General features: G+C 48.3%; 2 protein-coding genes across 4 annotated transcripts in view; both read left to right on the top strand.

Annotated features, from left to right (window-relative positions):
- The window catches only part of RNF213 (ring finger protein 213), a 48,565-nt gene extending 36,277 nt beyond the window's left edge, over positions 1 to 12,288 (top strand). For all 3 annotated transcript variants that reach the window (XM_042892595.1, XM_042892596.1, XM_042892594.1), the window contains exons 48-67: positions 694 to 884; positions 1,131 to 1,259; positions 2,037 to 2,147; positions 2,370 to 2,615; positions 3,351 to 3,432; positions 3,758 to 3,792; positions 4,138 to 4,232; positions 4,978 to 5,137; positions 5,416 to 5,590; positions 6,400 to 6,494; positions 6,656 to 6,907; positions 7,489 to 7,621; positions 8,266 to 8,349; positions 8,694 to 8,874; positions 9,005 to 9,206; positions 9,416 to 9,499; positions 9,800 to 9,997; positions 10,805 to 10,894; positions 11,009 to 11,187; positions 11,534 to 12,288. In XM_042892595.1, coding sequence (XP_042748529.1) covers positions 694 to 884; positions 1,131 to 1,259; positions 2,037 to 2,147; positions 2,370 to 2,615; positions 3,351 to 3,432; positions 3,758 to 3,792; positions 4,138 to 4,232; positions 4,978 to 5,137; positions 5,416 to 5,590; positions 6,400 to 6,494; positions 6,656 to 6,907; positions 7,489 to 7,621; positions 8,266 to 8,349; positions 8,694 to 8,874; positions 9,005 to 9,206; positions 9,416 to 9,499; positions 9,800 to 9,997; positions 10,805 to 10,894; positions 11,009 to 11,187; positions 11,534 to 11,687 — 2,876 coding nt within the window. In that variant the 3' untranslated portion in view covers positions 11,688 to 12,288. The remainder of the gene's footprint in view (positions 1 to 693; positions 885 to 1,130; positions 1,260 to 2,036; positions 2,148 to 2,369; positions 2,616 to 3,350; positions 3,433 to 3,757; positions 3,793 to 4,137; positions 4,233 to 4,977; positions 5,138 to 5,415; positions 5,591 to 6,399; positions 6,495 to 6,655; positions 6,908 to 7,488; positions 7,622 to 8,265; positions 8,350 to 8,693; positions 8,875 to 9,004; positions 9,207 to 9,415; positions 9,500 to 9,799; positions 9,998 to 10,804; positions 10,895 to 11,008; positions 11,188 to 11,533) is intronic.
- Positions 11,893 to 20,611, top strand: ENDOV (endonuclease V). Its single transcript, XM_042892593.1, has 9 exons — positions 11,893 to 11,907; positions 12,124 to 12,645; positions 12,937 to 13,071; positions 13,286 to 13,325; positions 13,422 to 13,534; positions 13,651 to 13,719; positions 14,326 to 14,454; positions 19,215 to 19,291; positions 20,336 to 20,611. Exons 1-9 carry the CDS (start codon positions 11,893 to 11,895, stop codon positions 20,406 to 20,408), a joined length of 1,173 nt encoding a protein of 390 aa, XP_042748527.1. The 3' UTR covers positions 20,409 to 20,611.
- The last annotated feature ends 217 nt before the right edge of the window (positions 20,612 to 20,828 follow it).

Below are 20,828 nucleotides of genomic sequence, written 5' to 3'. Positions count from 1 at the left end.
CTATGCCCTGGATGTTAACAGTGCAACTTCATTTAGGACCAAGTAGATGAAACTTCATTAAGTGGATGAATGAAGCATAAGTGATGCTTTAGATACATTGAGACTGTAAGGTTTAGTGGGCATCTGAAAAGGAGGAAGAGGTACTTCCAAAAAAACAAACCTTAAAAGAAGGTGTTGAGCTGCTAAGAGAAGCTAATGCAGTCAGTGAAGCATCAAAGCAACGACTTCAGAGGGATTTCAGAGTCCAGCTCTTGCACTGAGGATGTCAGGCCAGTGGAGTGTATGCAGGAAGCTGTTCTTAGGGCACTCCATCACCTTGGTATTTGAGCTGATGGAAATACTAAGAAAAATGGAAGAGCTCTGAGAATTAATACCAGTTCCTTAGTGCTGGAGGAGAGCAGTAGAATACAGGAACACTCCTGAGCTTGTCCAGGTGAAGTTTTGGTAGGAGTCACAGGAAAACTTCTTCATGTATTTAAGTCCTGGTTCCGAAAATGTTTGGAGCCTGTGTCCCATGGGAAACGTAGAGCAGATTTCCATGTAATCTTAGAACACTTTGGAAATAACATCATCGGTGTCAGGAATGGGTTGTAGGCCAGAGTTGGCCTGAAGGAACACTCTAGATAATCAGCAAGGTAGGATATATTTCTTTTTTTCCAAGGTAGGATGAATTTCTTGCTTTTCCTCTGCCAGAACAAGGCCAGGTGGAGGAGAAGAAACGTTACCTGGAAAACGTGAAGGTGTTCTGTGACCTCAGCAAGAATGACTGGCACCGTGTTTACCTGGTCCGGAAAATTGCTCATCTGTATGGGATAGAATTTGCTCAGAAGCTTGTAATGGAGGCACGGTTCAACTGGGTGTTCCCAGAGGAAATTCTGCGACAGGTAAAGAAGGGTCTGTTTGGAGATGGCTCCCTCCTGTTGGTCCTCAGTTGGTTCTAATGCTGCCTGGTTTTGGGGAACTTGCCGCAGTGGGAGATCTGTTTGGGTTGCCGTACCGTGTGCTGCCTCTTTGTGAGGGCTGAAAGGCTGCATCTATTGGGAGAAATGGTTCCTGCAAAGAGCAGGTTCTGCCTTGTCCAGTGGCAGGTTAACATCCACAGTGCTCACCGTGGGCTTTTCCCTTTGCAGGTACAGAGCAGTCAGTCTAACCACATCGATCGTTACCTGGCGTGTGGCAAGGGCTACAAAGACCTGCGTGATGCTGTGGGGAGAGCCATGATAGAGTGCAAGCCTGTGGATCTATTAGAGGCCGAGAAGGTATGGCATGTTCTGCTCACCACAACCCTCTCGTGGTTTCCGGATAACCAGCATTGAAGCTTTATATGTTGGCGTTGGCAGTGTCTCTTTGCAGTGGAGATGCCTGGGTTGCCTTTACTTGTGGAAGTTGCCATGGCTTATCCTGGCAGAGATGCAAACATTTACTTCTTTTTTTATCATGTGTTCTGGTATCTGTAACACTGAAATTCTGTTGGTCGCTTCATCCTTGCTTCTTCCCCTCTAATAAATACAGCAGTTTGACTTACAGTGATGCTGCTTGCACTTTGTAGCCAACTGCCAGGAGAGGAGGCAGGCAGTCAGAGAAGCTTTATGCCTATCTTTGTGCCTTGCCCTGTAAAATCAACCAAGTGGTTTCAGTGCAATTGTAACCTTTTTCCAATCCACATTTTGTATATGAAAAGTGTTCAGGACGTTCGACAAAAGGTGCCCACTGGAATTTCTCCACATCACCCAGTGCATTCACTGGTGGTGATATTTTCCATCGCTTGTGTATTGATTTGGTTTGAAGGCAGGGAAACTTTATGTGCTGCACTGTGAGATCACAATTCCAGCTAGATGAGAATAAAATACTGAAGTTTCTGACATCAAATCAGCTTGAAGGCTCAGATTGCTCGTCCTGTGGCTTGGACAGTAATTTCTGCATCGTCCCTTCATATGTGGAGAGAGCTTTAATGCAGACCTACTGAACCCTTGTGAATGTTCAGCCATCACAGTGCTCACCTCTTTTCCACTCTATCATGAATTCACCTTTTCCAGGCCTCTGGCAGCACCCCAGCTGTTCGATCTGTCCACATGCTCCTGGCTATTTACAGAGAGGTCACTGCCCTGTATGGATTCAGCGACTCCAGTTTTCATCCCAAACAGCAGGTAAGGTGCTGCCCTTTGGGGGCTTGTGACAAACATGTTTCATCAATAAATGAGATATGAATCATTGGTGGAGGAACTTTTTGTTCTGGCTTATGCCCTGGGCAGGGCAAAGGGAAACTATTTTCGAAGTGGGGGAAAATGCAGCATGAGAAGCAGCTGCTAATCCTCCTCAGTTTTCACAATATCACGGTGGTTTTATTTCTTTAAAATATGTGCTTTCAGCAAACGTGTGCTCTGACTGAGTTCATCCAAAACTCCAAAGTCCTGAGTCCTCCAGACCTGCAGAACTTTGCGACGTCTCTTGTGATGAATGCACTGCCCTCTGTTCTGAGTGTGGATCCTCAAAGCTTCAGCAAGAACAGAGCACTCATTGAGGTGGCTGTTCATACTATGGCTGTCTTGCTGTGCGGGCAGAACCCCATCCTGCAGCCACTGAGGAATCTGGCATTCTCCCCAGACATCATGCAGGTAAAGAGATAGAATCATAGAATCACCAAGGTTGGAAAAGACCTAAAAGATCACCCAGTCCAACCGTTCACCTATTCCCAATAGCTCCCACTAAACCATGTCCCTCAACACAACATCCAGCCTTTCCTTGAACACCCCCAGGCTCGGTGACTCCACCACCTCCCTGGGCATCCATTCCAGTGCCTGGCCACCCTTTCTGAAAAGTAATACTTCCTCATGTCCAGCCTGAATCTCCCCTGTCGTAGCTTGAAACTGTTTCCTCTGGTCCTATCACTAATGATCAGCACGTCAGTAGTACTTTGATGCATCTGCTGGGCCCACTGTAACATCATCATAGTAGCAGAAGACACCAGCTTGTTGTTTTAGTTGTGAATTTCTGATGGGTGTTTGAGTGTTGTTGGCATTAAGGAACACAGCGCTGAGCTCTGGACTGGCACTTTTTCAAAGTACTTCTGCAGACTGAGCAGTTCCAGGCAAATACTTGTGCTGGTGTCTGAGCAAGTCTGAAAGCAGTTGGCTGATAGCAGTGTGGAAACCTGTGTTCTAGAGGATAATTGAACTATAGGATCTGAAGGGTCTGCTGCTCTGCTACTTCTGGCTTTCCAGATGTAAGGAAGCACACTAGTAGACACCAGGGTACATGAGGTCACTCCAGGAGTTTAGGATGTCTAGAGAGTGCATGTGCAAGCCTTGACAATATTGAGGATAGCATTTGTCACCTTTCTTCCTCTTTAGCACTCTTTTCTGCCTACGATGCCAGAAGATCTGGTGGCTCAAGCGAGAGCCTGGCAAGGACTGGAAGGTCTGAAGATGTACAGTAAGTGCTTCTGACTGACTGGCTTTGAAAGAAACTGAAGAATCCTCGTTTTTAACAAAGTAATTCCTGATATGAGAACAGACGTATTCTTCTCAGCATGAGTCTTTCTTCAGGTTTCCATGTTATTCAAGGAGAGAAGCAATAAAAGCTTCCTCCAGTTTCAGCGTGGGTCTTTCACTCTCTGGGCTTTGGGAACATCAGTGCTTTCCATTAGGCCTTGAAGCATATTTCTGGCTTTAAGGTGATGGTCCCCGTGATAGGAAATAACAGGAGCTTCGTAAATAGCTTTGTTAACACTGTTCTACTTTTTCCTCTTTCTTCACAGTATGTCCAAATGGCCACCCCTGCACTGTAGGAGAGGTAAGAGTTTGAGATTGGTAGTCTTTTTTTGAAAAAACAAATAAGATTTGCAACAATAAATTGCATGAATTCCATGTTTTAGTTACTGCTGAAGTTCTGTTGTACTGCATTTCATCCTATAAACTTTTGGCAATGCCACTCTAAAAAGCCATTTTGCCTCTGTAATGTAAAATTTAGAGTGGCTCTAACCCAGACGGTGCCATAAACCTGGGAAATAAATCAGCCAGAGGTTGTCTGTCCAGTATACAGCAGTTTTCAAAATAAGCAGCTGCAGTCTGGATTTTTGCTTCGTTGTTTCTTACTCTGGAATTCAGTGTTCTCTTTTTTTTTTTTGCTTTTTGCTAGTGTGGCAGACCCCAGCAAATTGGCCGTTGTATTGAGTGTGGCTTAGAAGTTGGAGGGCTTCACCATAACCCACTGCCTGGCTTTGAAGAATTCAGGTAGGCTTTGATTCATTCACCTTCTCAGTGCTGAATGGTATTGTATTGCCTGGTGTGCCTTCAGAACAAAAGTTATTGCCTCGTGCTGCACCTGAAAGGTGGCACAAGGGGTTCCCTACCAGCTCATATGTTGGCCTCTTGGAAGTGGAATGGCTGAGCCATGAGGGATGCTGGTGAAACTCTGGATTTCCAAAAACTACATTAAATAAGAGCTTGTTAAGCTTTTAGTTGAAGCTTTTCAACTCTGTTCGTCCATGCTGATGGATGTTGTGTGGTTCCATAGTGACATAGAGCAAAAAGCTACATTTTGTTAGATGGCTCATCAAGGCTGTAGAACTTCTGCTAAAACTGCAGGAACTACAACTTGTGCTCCCTTCTCCTCTTCTGGATTTGCACTTTCAGCCCTTGCATAAAAACCTTAAGGTCTCCAAGTGTGACAGTAGTGGCTTTTCACCTGTCCTGCATGGTGCTGGCTAATCCTGCCCCACAGGGCTGGGCTGGGCATTGTCTCTTTCATAGAATATGTAACAAGAAGAGATGTCCAAGAAAGAAATCAGGCAGCAAAGCTAAGGGAACTGGCTTATTTGCATACAAAACTTACTGAAATTCTTCATTCCCACGCAGCACTCTTGATTGGTACTTTTTATGGCATTCAGAGAGCTCATGATCAGAAAGATGTTGCTGGGTATTGATAACCTTATGTGTTCTCTTGTCAAGGCAATACTGTACATATGCTTTCCAACAGGGGTATTGAAGACAGAACTCAAACTGGCCACATACTTGGAGATGCAGAGCACAGAAGAGGACAGGGAGTGTGCGATCGGTCCATGACCCCGGCTGTCTTCGTTCTGATCCGCTTGCTCACACATCTAACAATGCTGCTGGGAGCCACAAAAGATCCTCAGGTATCTCCCAGTGGGAGCATGAAATGCAGTGAAATCTGTGTGATGCTGGCCCTTCTCATCGCATTGCCTAGTGACAAGGGCAGTCTTTCAAGGCACAAGACCCAAACTCACTCCCCTCCTTGCCTAGCAGTGGTGCTGGTTTCATTGAGCAGTCGTATGCATGCATACCTGCCTTTGTTCAGTTGGTGGAGTAGAGACTTTCTGGTAAGACTGCGGTTCTTGTGTTTGGTCTGGGTGGTGTTGGCTGTACTCATTCTCTCCTTTTTGTCACTCTTTAGTCACTGAGAAACATGATCAAGCCACCGGTGCGCAACTCGGTGACCTTCCTGCAGCAGCACATCCAGGAGGATTTGGCACAGCTGATGAGAATTTTGGGAAAGAGTGTGGATGAGACTATCAACATCCTTCATCTGGTCCTAAGCAGCCTTCTGAAGGACCAGCACCCAGGGCAGTGTAAGGAAGCTATCAGCCATATTGCATCTGCAAGCTGTGTTGGCATTTTAAGGGCAGCAGTTAATTTGCTTCTTTGGTAAAGAACCATTTCCAGCAGGCAGTAGCTGATGAGGAAGATGCAGGAACGTGAGGCTTGTTTCTCAGCTGCAGAGAGTGAAGAAACTTCAGCTGTGTACTTCTGTTTTGGTTGAGTGCAGGGGTTTTGCAAGATTTGATAAGTAGTTCTGAAAAGGAATCGTGGAATAAATAGCCTCATGATGTATTGACAGAGTTCTCAGCTCACAAGCTGAGGTGCTGCTCAAAGCACAGTACTGTGTATAATCGTATGCTACTCCTTAAATGACTGCCAAGGAGTTAGTTGATAGAATAGGGATGGCAGGGTCTGGCTAGCAGTAGAATCTGGAGCTCAAGCTGATGTAGTTGTTGTTGTGGGGTGATTTATATGGAACAGCCGTATTTTCAGTGTGTGACAGCATGGGCCATTATTCAAGTTCTGTTCTTTATTCTGTCGTTGCTCCTGGTCTGACCTTGAACAAGTTGTTTAACCTTTCTGGGATTCTGAATGACTTGTATAAATGGCTGCATCGTTTGAATGAATGACTGAAGTCCTAAAAGCCTGAGATTGCTGTGTGCTGTTCTGGATGATACTCAGCTAGACTGAGATGCTCATTTAGCTTCCAGGACCTCTGCAATTGCTCCTGGCTCATCATGCAAGCTTGCAAGGATGTCACATCCCGAAGCTTTGGGAATCTAAGCTCTTTCTGCAACTGAAGTGTTACGAAGACAAGTCTTAAATATTTCCCTTGCAGGGCCGGTTCAGTTTGATGGTGTGCTTTCCACCAAGGAGAAAAGAAAAAAATGGGAAGAAATTATTGCAAGCACAGTTGTTATTCCTGAATTGGAGGTGAGAAATTTGTTTTAAAAAACTTCAGTAGCCACTTCTGTAGAAATCTGACCTGCTATAATACTTGAGTTACCCTTTTCGTTCAGCTATTCCTAAACCTGAGCTATTCAGGAGTTTAAACAAAGCTGCCAATTCTGATAGAACGTCATTCTTTTATTCAGGACTTGGATAAAAAGCTTCGGAAGTTAAATGAGCAAATTCAAGAGGATGAGAGAATCTCTTCCAATCCAGTAGTGAAAATAGTTTATGGTGACCCAGTGACCTTCCTGTCCCAACTGCCCAAAGACAGCCACATACATCACTCCAAGATGTGGAGCAGCCGAAAGAGGATTTCAGTGGAGAACCTGGGCCATGTAGTCCAGCAAATGAACGCCAAGGACACCGTCCCACTCCTGTGGAAGTTCCTGCAGAAGGTGAATGTGATGCAGGGGTGGGACCCCACAGTGTTCAGATATCTGTCCATAGATTCACGGAATGGTTGAGGTTGGAAGGGACCTCTGGCTCTGTCTGGTCCCACTTCCCAAGCCCTGTTTATTAAAAATGAGGTAGGCCGTTGCAGGAAACCTTTGTGCATTTCTTTACTTTTCCAAAGGAGTCGTAACGTCACCAGTTTATTCCAGGATATGCTGAATGTTCTTTGGGTTTGCTCCCCATGAGGGTATGAGGACACCCAATGGCAGCATCCCGCATCCAGCAAAACCTGAACAGGTGCCCAGGCATTTCTGCTCTAGCACGAGCAGCAAAATCAAACTGGAAAAGAACAGTAAAATTGCACAGAACTGATTGAGAATACAAAATCAAACTTGAGCAGTGTTCTAGCATTTGATTATAGTGTCTTCCTCATCGTCACCTTTGATAATCTTGAACTGCACATGTAAAATATATACATATATATTTCTTCTTTGTAATGTCTAACAAGTAATTCAGTAAAAGTATTCAGAACCACCTTTTGCCCAAGGACAGCTTTACTCATGGGTCACGTTTCCCCCTCCAGGAAGCAGAACTGAGGCTGGTAAAATATCTGCCGGAGATTCTGGCTCTTCAGAGAGACCTGGTGAGGCTGTTTCAGAACACCTCTGATGCCAAACGCTGCACGATCAGAGAGTTCCTCAGTGAGCCCCTCTCAGGTGAGAAGATGCTGCCCAAACTGCAAATTAGTGAAACGAAAAGTGCTTTAGAATGATTGCCTGGAGAATCCAGCTGATAATGGAGGTGAACGTTCCTGTTAAACTTGCAGTCTTTTCCTTTCATCCCCTGTTTGGATGAGCCTTGATATTGGAGGCTTCTCTTTTAAAAACCATAAAGTGGGTTTTGAGAGAATTATAAACATGGGGAGGATGGTTACAAGGGGTAGGGATGCAGGTGTGGATATGCTGAATTTTGGAGCTATGCCCTGGAGTAGGGCCCTCCTAAAATGTATGAGAGAGGTCCATCCTTTCTGATGCTGGAGAAACAGTTTGTGACAAATCAATTGCACTTATGTGCAATAATTGCAATTATGTGCAACAGCTCCTCCTGTTCTTGAGTACTTATAGAACAGGACTTAAAGGTCATGCAGGGTCAAACCGAGTTTTGTAGCCTGGGCCAACTTAGCACAATAATGGAAGAACATAAACAGAGCAAATGACTCCATTTAATAACATTAGGAAACTGTTCAATGTGCATTTAGGCACTTCTGATGTGTTTGAACAGAGGTGCTTTGAAAACTCTCGTATTACTGGATTTCATGGCGTTGCCAGTAAAAGGTGTTTCCTGTTTCTGGTGTTGCCAGATGTGATGTGGGTTCTGTTGGAGAGGAGAGTTGATGTGTTCCTGTCAGTTTGGAACAAGCTGAGGTCATCACTGGATACCAATGGTGAGTATTTTTCTTTCCCAGCGCTGTTCTGAGGAGTGGAAATGAGAGAGTGCCTGCTGTCAGACAGGGGTCCTCCAATACCATTGGTGGATTTCTCCCATCAGTTGCTGACATGCATCCATAAAACTGACCTTGGTCATTAGAAGTTAAAAAATATGCAATGGAAGGCTTTTTCCTGCTTGTAATATTCTCCCCTAACCTGCTTCCTTTAGCACTTACAGGCAATGGAACGAGGGCTGGTTTCTCCTCCCGTTGCATCCTTTCTCCCACGTGTCAGCTCAGGAGAAGCTGCTTACTGTGGGCTCCAGGCCACCTCAAGGAGCTTTCAATGCTTTTTATTTCAGGGGAATTTAAACTTCCTAAAGGCTACTGTGATGCTGACCTGACCCTGGACAGCAAGCTTGAGGTCCTTCTGCCACGTCGTCAGGGACTGGGCCTCTGCTCCACAGCCTTAGTCAGTTACCTCATCAGCCTGCAAAATGACTTCATCCACTCGGTGAACAAACACACCAAAGAAGATGACCGGTACGTTGCTCTGGCAGCTAAGCACTTTTTGGTCTGTTTTATCAACTGCCATCACACGATCTGCTTTCCCTGCTTCATAAAGGCTTGTCATTGTAAATGGAGACAATTTTTTTTTCCCTTCCTTCTCCAGGTACTTGGTCAGTCCATCAGAAGTGGCTGACCTTCACTTGATCAGTTACGAGGTTGAGAGAGACTTGATTCCCCTGATCTTATCCAACTGCCAGTACAGCATGGAGAAGGGAGGGGAGACACTGCAGCATGTTGATCTGGAGAGGATCCAGCAGCAAGTCATCAGCAAGTTCTTGCAGGGGAAGCCGCTCATCACCCTAACGGTAGGACAAGGCAGCTGGCTGTGTTTCTAGGCAGCCAGAAAACAGCTAGCAGGCAACTAGCTGCTGCCTGGCCTGCAGTTGTCTGCAGGGCTCTGATGATGTGCTGGCTGCTGCTGGAAGCCCTGCAGAGTCTGCTGCAGCAAAGCATATGCTGTAGCAGGGTTAGCGATGTTACAAAGCTCTACAACAAATGGTTTCTCTGTTGACAGGGGATACCCACCCTCGTTTACAGACATGATCGGAATTATGAGGAGCTATTTAACGATATCAGGAATAAGCAGCGTGTGCATCAGGTGGGTTTCTGCCCTGGAGGGAACAGGGCAAGCGTGTGACCCCTTAAATGCTAAGAGGTGTGGGCCTGCTTTGCTTGCTTTGCCCATCCGCTTTGAAGACTTGCCTGCTAATCTGTTGGCGTGCCTTGAATGTGCAGCCTGTAGTTGTCTTTCATCAGTTAGGATTTACAAAGCAAAGATGATATTAGGCATTATCACTTTCCTAAATTGGGGTTCTGTCCCTTGTCTGGGCCTTCAGCAACTTGAGCAGCAGTAAGGAGTGGTTCTAAACTAACACTGCTTTGACTTCATGGTTTTCAGAGTGCACTTCCCAGTTCTGTGATGAATGCTATCAGTGGGGACTTACAATCTTACAGTGATGTCTGTGATGCTCTGTCTGTCACTGAAATTGCCTTGGAATTTCTGGCCATGGCTGGAGAGAACACTGAAATGCTTCTGACTGACTACATTGAAAATGTTCTGCAGATGGGTGATCAGACAAACCCTCATGTATTGCAGGTGAGTCTTGAGAGCATAGTACAAGTTCTTAGATGAAAAAATATGTACTGGTTTATACTAAATCCAGACAGTCTGATCTCCGAGCTCATTAAAACTTCTAATTCAAGCTGAATTAGAACACGTTAGGATTCTCTCCCCACCATATTTGACAGCAGGGTAGAAAACAATTTTCACTTCCACTGCAGTTGGGGTTTACCAGGTGGGAGCATCCAATGGTTCATGACACTCAGCAGGTTCTTGCAAAACCCTGCAAGTGCAGGATGTGTAGAAGGTCAGACTCCTGTCTGCAGCTCTGTGCTTTGCTGCCAGCACCACCAGGAAGGGCAGTAGTTAGGTGAACGTCAGCATAATTAGTTGCAGTGTTTAAACTGAGAAAAAGGAAGAATTTCAGTCACGAGTCAGCTTTTGGCAACATTGGTTTGCCCTTTGCCTCTCAAAGGGTGAAAGGGGAAGATTTTGCCTCCTACTGATGTGTAAAAAGGTTCTTTTGACTGATGGTGGGCAAAGGCACTATGTTGTGACAGTGACAGTTATGTGACACAGAGTGGGAAAGTGATAGAGGTTTTGTAATGTTAAGTCATAGAATGGCTTGGGTTGGAAGGGACCTGAAGCATGGTCTGGTTCCCTGTGCTGTGGGCAAGGGCACATTCCCTGGATCAGGTCAGTGTTACTCTGCCTTCTCGTGTGGTTTCTTTCTTAGTGGGCATCTTGCCTGTGCTTGTACTCCTCTGAAGTTTTGCCCTGCATGGGGAAATGTGGAGGAAGAACAAGCTCCTAAACACGTCCCTCCCATCCACTTTCTTTCAGGCCCTCAGACGATGCCACCTAAAGCACATCATAGCCCTATGGCACCTTCTTTCTACCCACAAATCTGAGCAGCTTCTGCGCCTCAGAAGGGTAAGATGGGCTGTGTCCTCAGTGACTGCTCCGATGTCCTCTCACCTCTGAAATGAAGTTGCTTGATGTGCGTGGGTTTCGGTTCTTTAATTTGTTCTCTCATTGCATTTTTAGGATCCTTTTGAAGACATCAGTACAGAATACAAAGCTGATCTCAGTCCAGACATGGCCAAGCTCCTCAATACTTACTTTGTCCACTCAAGGCTGGAAACCTTCCTGCAGGAGCTCCATAAGATGATCATCCTGAAGCTGAAGCGTGTCAGATCTACAGATGAATTCAGACCCACGTGGGGGTAAATGGATTTGTGCAGCCCCAAACAACCCACACTTAGTAACAACATAAGCTTCTCTGCCACTATGAAAATGCCTTTGATGGAAACAGTTCTGTTAGCAAATGGCTGCTCTGCTGGCCACGTAGCGCAAGCGTTGCTGTTAAGAATGTGCAGGGCAGTTGTAAGCTGCCCTGTGTGTTTCTGCCTCTTACATGGGTTGTTTGGGGAATACAGCGGCTGTCACTCAGCTGAGCATGCTTAGCTTTCTGCAGACACAATGATGCCAACCAGCAGCATCCCACTTAGGGCTCATTAACCCAATGCTGTATCCCATTTATTAACACTACTTTTACTCTTTGATTTCCAGTGTGAAGGAATCACTCATTCCTCTCCTCGATGAAAAAGACTCTGAGCTGGCTGAGGAGCTGCAGGACACGTTCCCAGATGAGATTCACCTCTCTCATGTTGCTGCTACTTGGAAAGCAGCTGCTGCCTTCAAGAGAGAGCGTAGGGAAAGCTAAGAGTGCCCACACTGCCCTCCCCGTGCACAGGGGCTGTAGTGCCTTGATTTGCTGTTGGTACCAGTGAAATTTGGGAAATTCAGGGATTGGTGCTTTTTTTTTTTTTTTTTTTTGGTGTATTTGTGGGTTTTGTTGGTTGTTTGGTGCTTTGTTTTGTTGTTTGGTTTTTTTTTTGAGGAAGGGGTGCAACCAGTGTGAAGGTGAGATGTGCAGTAGAAGAGTGTGGGGGGGTTCCTTTCCTCTGAGGGGTCTCCTCTGAAGGATGAAGATGGATATTTAAAAAGAAAAAAAAAAAGCAAAAAAAAAAAAAAAAGCATTGTTCCTTCATGAGGGGAAAACTTTTCCAAGCTCTCTGTTACAGGGAGTTTTGTACTCTTGCTTTCTCTTAACACGTGGTAGAGGTGCTGGGCGACCACACGGCCCCCTTTTGCCCCAGACTTCAGAACCAAGACAGAATCCAGCCGAGCCATTCCTGTGCAACCATTCCTACGCCTCCCTTCCATCACCGCCCTCAGCCGCTGCCCCGGGCAGGCCCGGCCGGTTCCTCCCCGCCGCAAGGCGGCGCTCTTCGTTTCTCAATAAACCGCGGAAGCGCGCTCTATTGCCGTCTCCTTCCGCCCGCCTGCTGTGGGGGGGGCGGGGGGGGGGGGGGGGGGGAGATGGATCCGAAGGCGCTGCCGGCCGCCACGCTCCGCAGCTGGGAACGGTAACGGCTGCGCGGGATGCGGGATGGTGGCCGTCGGGGCAGGGAGGGAGCGAGGCGCTGAGCTTTGCGGTCCCTCGCAGCGAGCAGGCCGGGCTGCGGGCCGCCGTGGTGCCGGAGGACACGGAGAGGTGGCAGCGGGAGCCGGGCTGGGCCGGACTGCGGCGGGTGGGCGGCGTGGATCTGTCGTACGGCAGGGAAAACGACGGCAGCGCCTGCGTGTCGCTCGTCGTGCTCAGCTATCCGGGCCTCGAGGTACCTACCGCTGGGGCGGGGGCACGGAGTCACGTTGGGGGTCGAGAGGAGGAGTTAAGGCCGAGCGGCGTTCGGCGTGAGCTGCTGGGATGCGCTGCGCGCCTCCGTCAGCCGTGCTCGTCCTTAAATCTGGGGGAGAGAGCCGGGACGGCGCGTTTTGTGCTGAGATCCAGAAGGCGATGCCGTTACGAAGTGCTGAGAGTAAAGGATGTGAACCAGAGGTGTCTGCAGCCGGGAGCTGCCCAGCAGGCGCCTGCAGGTTGCCGCGTGCTGTCTCGCTGTGCTCTTCAGGTGCTGTACGAGGATTGCCGGATGGTGGCCGTCAATGCCCCGTACGTGGCAGGATTCTTGGCCTTCCGAGAGGTCCCTTTCATGGTGGAAGCTGTTCAGAGGCTTCAGCAGGAGCAGCCCGAGCTCAGACCTCAGGTGTGGCACGTTCCCTTACCCCCAGTAGGCTCAGAGTCCTGCTGAGGCTGCATGGTCTGCCTGTGTTCTGCTGGCAGTTCAGTGCTGCACTGAAGTTGCATTGAAGCAGCTGGTGCAATTTTCCTGGGGAGCAGGGATGCTGAGCCACTGTCAGCCAGGTCTGCTTTGGCTTTGGGAGTCCTACTCTGTGTGGGTTTTTTTTTGTCTTTTTCAGGTGCTTCTTGTGGATGGGAACGGGCTGCTCCATCAGAGAGGTAGGACCGCACTGGAGGGCTCTGCTCCACCAGCAGCATCCATTTGAGATTCCGATCCTCTGATCTCTAGCAGTTACAGTGCTGTCATCTTGGTAGGGTTTGGCGTTGCCTGTCATCTGGGAGTCCTGACAGATCTGCCGTGTGTTGGAGTGGCCAAGAACCTCCTGCATGTGGATGGCTTGGTCAAGGATGAGCTGCACAAAGAGCAGGTGAAGCCAGGTTGGGAATTTTTTCCACTCTCTTATGGCCCTAGGAAACCAGGACAGTCACAATTATATACTTACTCACTGTGTAATTTCTGACCTTGGGTGTTTTTATGCTCTAGATTCGTTCCCTGCAGAAGAAAGGAGATACTTTCCCTCTGACGGGCACCTCGGGGGCTGTCCTTGGTATGGTAAGCCACAGGGAGTTTCCTGTTTGCTTGGCCATTATATCTTCTAACTCTATGCAGGTGGGAGCATTGGGGGATGTTGTCTGAGCAGGTGACTGGTAGCACTGATTTCCCTTTTCCAGCAGCTCAGATATCCATAGAAGGAGTTGGTAGTTCAGGTGTTGTTGGTTCAGGTGTTGTTCACATACGGGGCTGTGACACCTGAGGTGCTGTGTTCCAGCACAGTTTCCACGAACCACAGCGTTAAGGGAGAGGTGCCAACTCTGCAGCACCTTACCAGGATGCACCATAGGAGCACTGGACTCTGAAGAGAGTTGCACAGGGAACAGACGGGTGTAAGAAACTTCCTTTGGTGTTAATGTCAACACAGCCTGCATTAGCAAGTCTCATTGCTTCCCAGAGCAGCAAGAGGCATCTGGGGGTCTCGGATCTAAAAGGGCAAACAGTCTCTGTAAAGAGATGCTGCATAGCAAAAGATTAAGAAGGTTGGGCATTACCAAACACAGACCACCTCCTGCTTTCTGAAGGCAATGTGATTCATCTGCTACTTTCTATTTGTTTGAAATAAGCCTCTTAAGGATTTGATCTCCATTGTTTCTTAACGCACAGGCCCTGCGAGGCTGCAACAACAGCTCTAAACCCCTGTACATCTCAGTGGGCCACCGGATATGCCTGGAGACAGCTGTGCAGCTTGTCAAGTCCTGCTGCAAGTACCGGATCCCAGAGCCCATCCGCCAGGTAGAAAAGCAAGGGAGCTGAGAAAGGGGAATGTAGGCCTGGGGCAGGGAAGGAAGGCAAGTAGTCAGTGGAGGGAGCTGACAGCTGTGGATGCCAAGCCTGTGTTTCAGAGTCCCGGTTTGCCATCCATCTGGAAGTGACAGTTCTGCAGCGGGCACTTTTCTTGCTGTCCTGTTCTCCTCAGCCTGTTGTGGTGTTGTTTATGTGGTAGATCCTTCCATCTTCCTCACTTCTTGTTTTGACGCAGTGCTCAGAAGCAACACGCAGCCTTCGCTGCAGACCCAGCCTGACTGATGCCTTGGTTCCTCTCTGCAGGCAACTTCAGCGGTGCTGATGTTGTTGATACAGAGGAGCTGGAAATGCGGTTCCCTCATGCTTTGAGCCTAGCACAGACCGCAGTGCTGCTCCTGTGGGCTTTTCTCTGCTACTGCACTCTGCAAGGAACTGCGGGCTCTGGGGCGGCAGGCAGCCAGTAGGTGACAGCACTGGATCGCGTTCAGTCATCCGCAGCTGCCACCTGGGCTTTGCTTCGTGCTAATTAAATCACGGCAGTGCTTGGAAAAGGGGTCTGGAGAACCATAAAGCCTTTGGGACTTTTAGTCTGATCCCTCTTGGGGTCACCCTGCTGTTAGCAGCTTGGGTGTGCCTGACCCAGTGGCTGCTTGTGGAGCAGGGTCTGGTCAGATGTCCCTGTTGGTAATGGTGCTCTGGAACACGCAGTTCACGTTGCTGCACCTCCATGCTCGTTAGGTGCCTGACCATCTTTGCTCTGCAGCTCCTCAGAGCAGCACCAGGATGATCCTGTTAGGCAGTCCGCGCACACAGGAGCTTTTCCTTGGCACTGCAGTGTTTTCTGAAAGCAGAGTATTGAGTCTATAGTTATAAAACACACAATCTAACACCTCAGAGCAAAACAAACCTTGAGGCATCCATTCCAGAACTAGAGTTTCTGATCTCATAAACCACTACCTGCCAGACGGGAGTAGGCTGATAGATCTTCTTATGTAACCTCTTCCAGCAAGGGACAGATGCCTCCGCAGAGCTATAAGCTCTCTCTGCAGTTGGGCAGAGGAGAAAAGCATTCCCCTTGGAAACAAAAAAGTGTCTCGGAGCCTTCGGTCACCTTTATTTAATTTCTAGTTTTTTCCAATCCACTAACTATGACCTTTTTATTTCAAGTGATGGAAAGAACTGCCATTGTGTTCCCTAGCAGAGAGGTTAAACATTCAGGAGGAAGTGAATGTGTTTACTGTAGAGGTAGAGGAGTGGGAGCAGAAAAGGACACTTAATGTCCCTTTCCGTGGGACATCTCCCCATCACGCTTCTGTGTGGTAGCAGTCACAGGTCTTGATGCAGGGCAGTGCTGGAAGCCTCAGCTTGAGCACCTGAAGCAGGAGTTAGGAAGCAGAAGGCTGTGGGGAGTCCTGCCCTGTATGACTTCCTTCCTTTTTGCAGTAGGGTCTCTCCAGAACAGGTTTGCAGACCTGGTGGGTGATACACTGCCAGCTTACCCAGTGTCCAGTGGAAGACTTCTGGAATGTTAGCACTTGGTTTCCAAGTTCTGGTAGCCCCAGAAATGCAATGATTTGCAGATAGCTCAGCTGCCAGTACCTTTTTGAGGTGGTGTTTATGGTTTGTAGGAACGCACTGCTACTCTGCTGCGTGTGTAGTGCTGTCAGCTCTTGTGGGAACTTAAACCTTCCTCTTTCATAGGGGTATGGTTGGTCAGCCTGCATGGGTTTTTGTGGCGTCAGACTGGTTTGCCTTCAGCCCACAGTGTTGTCATGTTGGTCAAGGAACTGGCTGTGATGCAGGTGAGAGGGGTGATGTTTCAGAGGAAGCAGAGAGAAGTTGATTATCACCTTCAGTAAATATTTACATCCTGCTTAGTCCGCCTTCTGTGTGTGTGAGGCTGAGCTGGGAGAATTTTGTTTGCAGAGGGGTGATCCCTTCATCCAGACAGCTGGCGAGATTTTGAGACAGAGGGTTGGTCCTTTGGAGCTACCCAGACAAAGGTCAGGACCTCTGAAGTCAATACCAGTTGAGGTAGGCAGAGCTGTTGTCTGAGAACAGTAGGCAAAGCATTCAAACAGGAACAGTGGCAAGCTCTCCGGAGAGCATCTGCCCTTGCCTACTTCTAGCAGGGGTCAGAAGCCCTCTTTAGTGTTTGCCCACGCTCTGGGCCTGCTCAGACCCAGGATCCCCATGCAGTGTGGAAACAGAAGCTTTTAACACTCTCCATCTGATAAAGATTGCTCTGGGGCTGATTCTTCTGCTCTTGCCGCCTCAGCTTCCTGCTTGGCTGCACACCAGCCCCCAGCACACTTGATGATCCTTTTAGCTCCACCTGGCACCTTGCCCAGCTGGTTCCCACTGGCTCAGGAGGCGGCTGGTGGGGCAGCCTGATGTTGCTCCAGCCCACCAGAGAGGACAGGAGTCAGCCAGGCCAGAGCTGTGAGTTTCTGCAGGTGGTATCATATGGAGTGTTACAGATACTCCAAATACGTTGCTTACAAATGCAAAATTGAGAAATAAGCCATCATCCCTCTTCTGTGTGGCAGCACCACCTGCTGCCCTGCAGGAACATCAGTACCTCACGTCCCAAAACTCTTAGCACTGAGGTGTAGCCCCCTGTACAAGCTTGCTGGTCACCACCAAACCTCCTAGAATAGGCAAAGCAACAATTCCAGATCCTAATGCCAGCACTGGGCCTGGCTGAAAATAGAAACAATCAGTGAGGATTATTACTGGACAGTTATCCATCTTATTGATTAGCCTCTTGGTTAATACGCTGGGTTAAGCTGTCTCTCAGCAGTGTGTTAGGAGTGAAGACCAGCCAGTAATTTGCCACCTAGTCAAGCATTAGCTTATGTTACCAGCAGAACGTGGTCTGGACTTTTTCTTACCTAGAAAAATAGTTTGTAGACCTGACTCTTGCTACCCTTGGTCTCCCAGCAGGGACTCTATTGAACAGCCTCTTTCCCTTGTTGTAAAATACATCACGTAATCTCTTATCCTGAAGAGTGATCAAAGTTATTTGTCAGTTCAGTTATGAAACTGTCCAATTATAGAGAGAAGGGAAAAAAATCTCCCAAACAAACCACCCCTTATGTAACTACTTTTTGTTCTCCAGCTTGCAGAATTGTTAAACAGTGGTGGAGGCTGCATTTCCAGCAGTAACCTGAGAAGCCTGACTGAGAGCTGCTGGGATGGAAGGATAGTGGGGAGCTCTTCTGGGGCATGGGAGAGACTCTTCAGAAGTAGCACAGAGATGAGAGCAGCAAATGCTTCAAGGACAGCCACCGGGGATGTGCTAACCCACTTTATTAGAATGATCATTGTATTCTGTGAAGCTTTTCCAGCTGGGAAGGTCACAGACTGCTTTTCAAGTAGAGAGAGAGGCTCCTTCTTTGAGATGGGGTGCAGCAGCTGTTTGAAAATGTCACGGGGTAGCAGCGTTCTTGAGGAAGGAAGGCTCTGGAAAAGAGAAACAAAACTTTAAGGGAACGTTAAAATCAACTGTCTGTTCTCAAAGTAACCAAGAGCCCAGGATCTGAGTGCTTGTGTTGGCATTCGGGAGCCTTAAGCCTGACGTGGAGGAGCACTGAAAGCTGAGCAGTAGTGCTTCTAGGGGATGAGAACATCCAGTAAGTGTCCAGAAACACTTTCTACTCCTCTTGGGATTTCTGCTGGTGTTTTTGCCCTGCTCTGGCTGCGTGCTGACTTGTACTGTCGATAAGATGCAGCAGTTCAGTTCTCCCAGGTGGTTTTGTGTATATCAGAAGCAGAAGGGAAGGGATGGCTGCTGGCAAGAGCAGGGATTTGATGATGGCTCCGAGCTCAGCTTCAAGGAAGAGGAGGGCAGTAAACCACACATTAAGTAGAATCTCAACATTACACCTCTTAATTGTGGCCCCAGGGGAGGTTGTACTGGAAAGCAGAGCTCATAGCACTGACGCACTCTCGTGTGTTTGCTGCTCCCCTTGGCAGCTTTGCTTTTGGTCTCGCAGGCTGGGACAGTGTGAAAGGTGTGTCAGTCAGTTGCCTTGCTGCCAAGAAGCGGGTTTGCTTGTGCCTTGTCTCTGTTTGTGTTTACTGGATGCTTTTACCTGCTTTAGCTGCATAATTACCATCACACAGCCAGCCCACCAGGCACGAAGGCAGGATGAGCCAAGCTCTTGCCAAGAGAAAAGGATGTGCAGCAGTCAAGTGGTGTGCTTCTCCATCTGTTGCTGCATGGTACAACTGCTGGAACAGAGGAAGGAAAAAGATGGGTATGAGAGTTGGCAATGCCAGCTTCTCTTTTCATCCCACGTCATCTTGACAACTTGCCTGCTGTATCACCGTGTTCCCAAGCTCTTAATGGCCCTCTCCGTAGCCTTGTTCCCCTTCTTAATTTATAGTTCCCTTCCTGAAGGCAGTCCTATTTCTCAGCTGGTTTAGTGACCAGAAAGGTTAATTGTGTGAATATCACAGAATCAGAGCTGCTAAGACCATGGATCACCTTGGAGTGCTGTGACCTAACAGGCTGCAGCCCACAGCTGTTTGCAGAGCCCAAGGCAGTCCCAGTTAGCATGGTTCCAGGACACAACTTTTGTTTCACCGAGGAAGGAAGAGCACAGCCTGGTCTCAGCAAGTCGGCTAAGGGCTGGTTAGGGTGTGCTGGCATCAAGGTGTGCAAAGCCATTCAGAGATAACTGTGGGGAGACACCAAGCAGGTGGCTCAGCCCCTCTTCGCTCATTTTCCTCCTTGATTCCAGGCTGACATCAGATCGAGGGCGTACATTCAGAAGCAGATGTGTTCCCCCCCAGCAGTTGTACCTTCCAGGCTAAAGAGGTAGGTGTGTGGGCAGCCCAAGCAGCTGCCTCTCCAAAGGGGATCTGCTCATGTAATGATCTTCAGTAATGGCATTAAAGGGACAGGTGGGGTAACAAGGTGAGCTCCAGTGACATCAGGAAACGCTGCCCCCACAAAGGGTGATTTCTGGGGGTGATTGTGGCCATGGTACCATGGTACTTCACACGGTTCTTGCTCAGAGCACCGTGTCCTGGGCAGGGGAAGGTCACTGGGGATTTGGTCGCTTTCCAGCACCCACAATAAGCAAAGCACTGATGTCCACAAGTGTGACATGAAGGTGAACAGAAATATCCTGTGAGGTGCTGGTTTCTGTTGCCAGAAAGCAAGGGGAGGGTCAGGCTCCCTCACTTCTGCACAATGTTGGCCAGTGGCTGCTCAGTTAAACAGCGTAAATCCATAGCAAGTCACTGATGTGTGGGAGTTCCTTGTGCTGTGAGAAGGCTCTGCTGCCTTTTCAGCACAGTTCATCAGAGTTTATCATTGGGTTCCCTCAGAGCCACGCCAGGTTGGACAGACACCAGGTTAGCACTGTGTGAAGGGCTCTGGGGTGAATGGAGTCTGTCAGGACTCAGAGCCCACCCCGCTTTGAGAGTTGTGCTGGACTGGAAAGTGAAGATTGCTGGTGGCAGCAGTCAAGGATTACTTGTGCTGAGATATGAGGCACCTCGCAGAGATTCCTTATGACACCTTTCCAGTGCAGCTTGTCATGTTCTGCTCAGCTCCTCCGTTCTCTGAATCATTAAGCCAGAAACAAAAGATGAGGTTTTCTGTTCTTGTGGTGTTGCACAGTGCAGCCAGGCCATGGGAGTGGCACTGTGCTGGTAGCTGGGCTCCTTGCTGCTGCTGCATAAAGACTGGCTGGTTTGGAGGCGTGCACAGCAGAAACACAAAACCTATTCCATTGGTGACTGTGTGTCTCTAAACTTGTGCATCTTGTGCCTCTAAACCTGTAGGTGACATAAGAATATCTTGGCTCCTTCTTTTTTTAAGTCTCTAATCCTTCCTGCTTTCTGTTTCTTGCAGGAAAGAGAGGGCTGAGCTGGAGGAAAAATCTCATTCTGGAAGAGGCGATGAAGGTGAAGACCCTCCTCATTGAACCTGCAGGCTGTGGTGGTGCAGAGGCAGCAGCTGTGTGCCACCTGGGGCAGAGCAGCACGTGGCTGTGGTCAGCCCAGCACCAGCAGTGGTGCTGCACTGTTCTGGCAGGCACGGATCAGCCATTGTTAAATTTGTTACTTGACGTTTAGAGTATATTTTTCATTATTTTTAAGCACTGTAAATACATACATTTACTTGTAATTTTGCTACAACTTCCTTGAGTACTCTGGTTGTTGCAGGGAGGGGATTGTCGAAGAGACACTGGGCTGCTTAACTTAATATCCCACAAGCTGCAGAGCTGCCCTTTGGCTCCCAGCACTTCTCTGGGGCACAGAGACTCCCTTGAGGGTTTTGGAATGGCCTCCAGCCTTCCTTCAGCCTGTGCTCCCTTGGTGTATCTTTGGGGAACAGAAGCACA

This window comes from Lagopus leucura, unplaced genomic scaffold (genome assembly GCF_019238085.1).
Source record: "Lagopus leucura isolate 7727_CA_CO unplaced genomic scaffold, USGS_WTPT01 111-11_obj-0_obj, whole genome shotgun sequence".
In the NCBI taxonomy this organism is placed as follows: Eukaryota; Metazoa; Chordata; class Aves; order Galliformes; family Phasianidae; genus Lagopus; species Lagopus leucura.
Note: the sequence above shows the minus strand (reverse complement) of the source record. Positions and strands in the feature narration are given on the sequence as shown.

Excerpts from the sequence above, each read along its gene's own strand:
- ENDOV (XM_042892593.1), top strand. Across the intron at positions 13,535-13,650 it reads ATGAGCTGCACAAAGAGCAG|ATTCGTTCCCTGCAGAAGAA; the intron begins GTGAAGCCAGGT and ends TTTATGCTCTAG. Across the intron at positions 19,292-20,335 it reads GTACCTTCCAGGCTAAAGAG|GAAAGAGAGGGCTGAGCTGG; the intron begins GTAGGTGTGTGG and ends TGTTTCTTGCAG.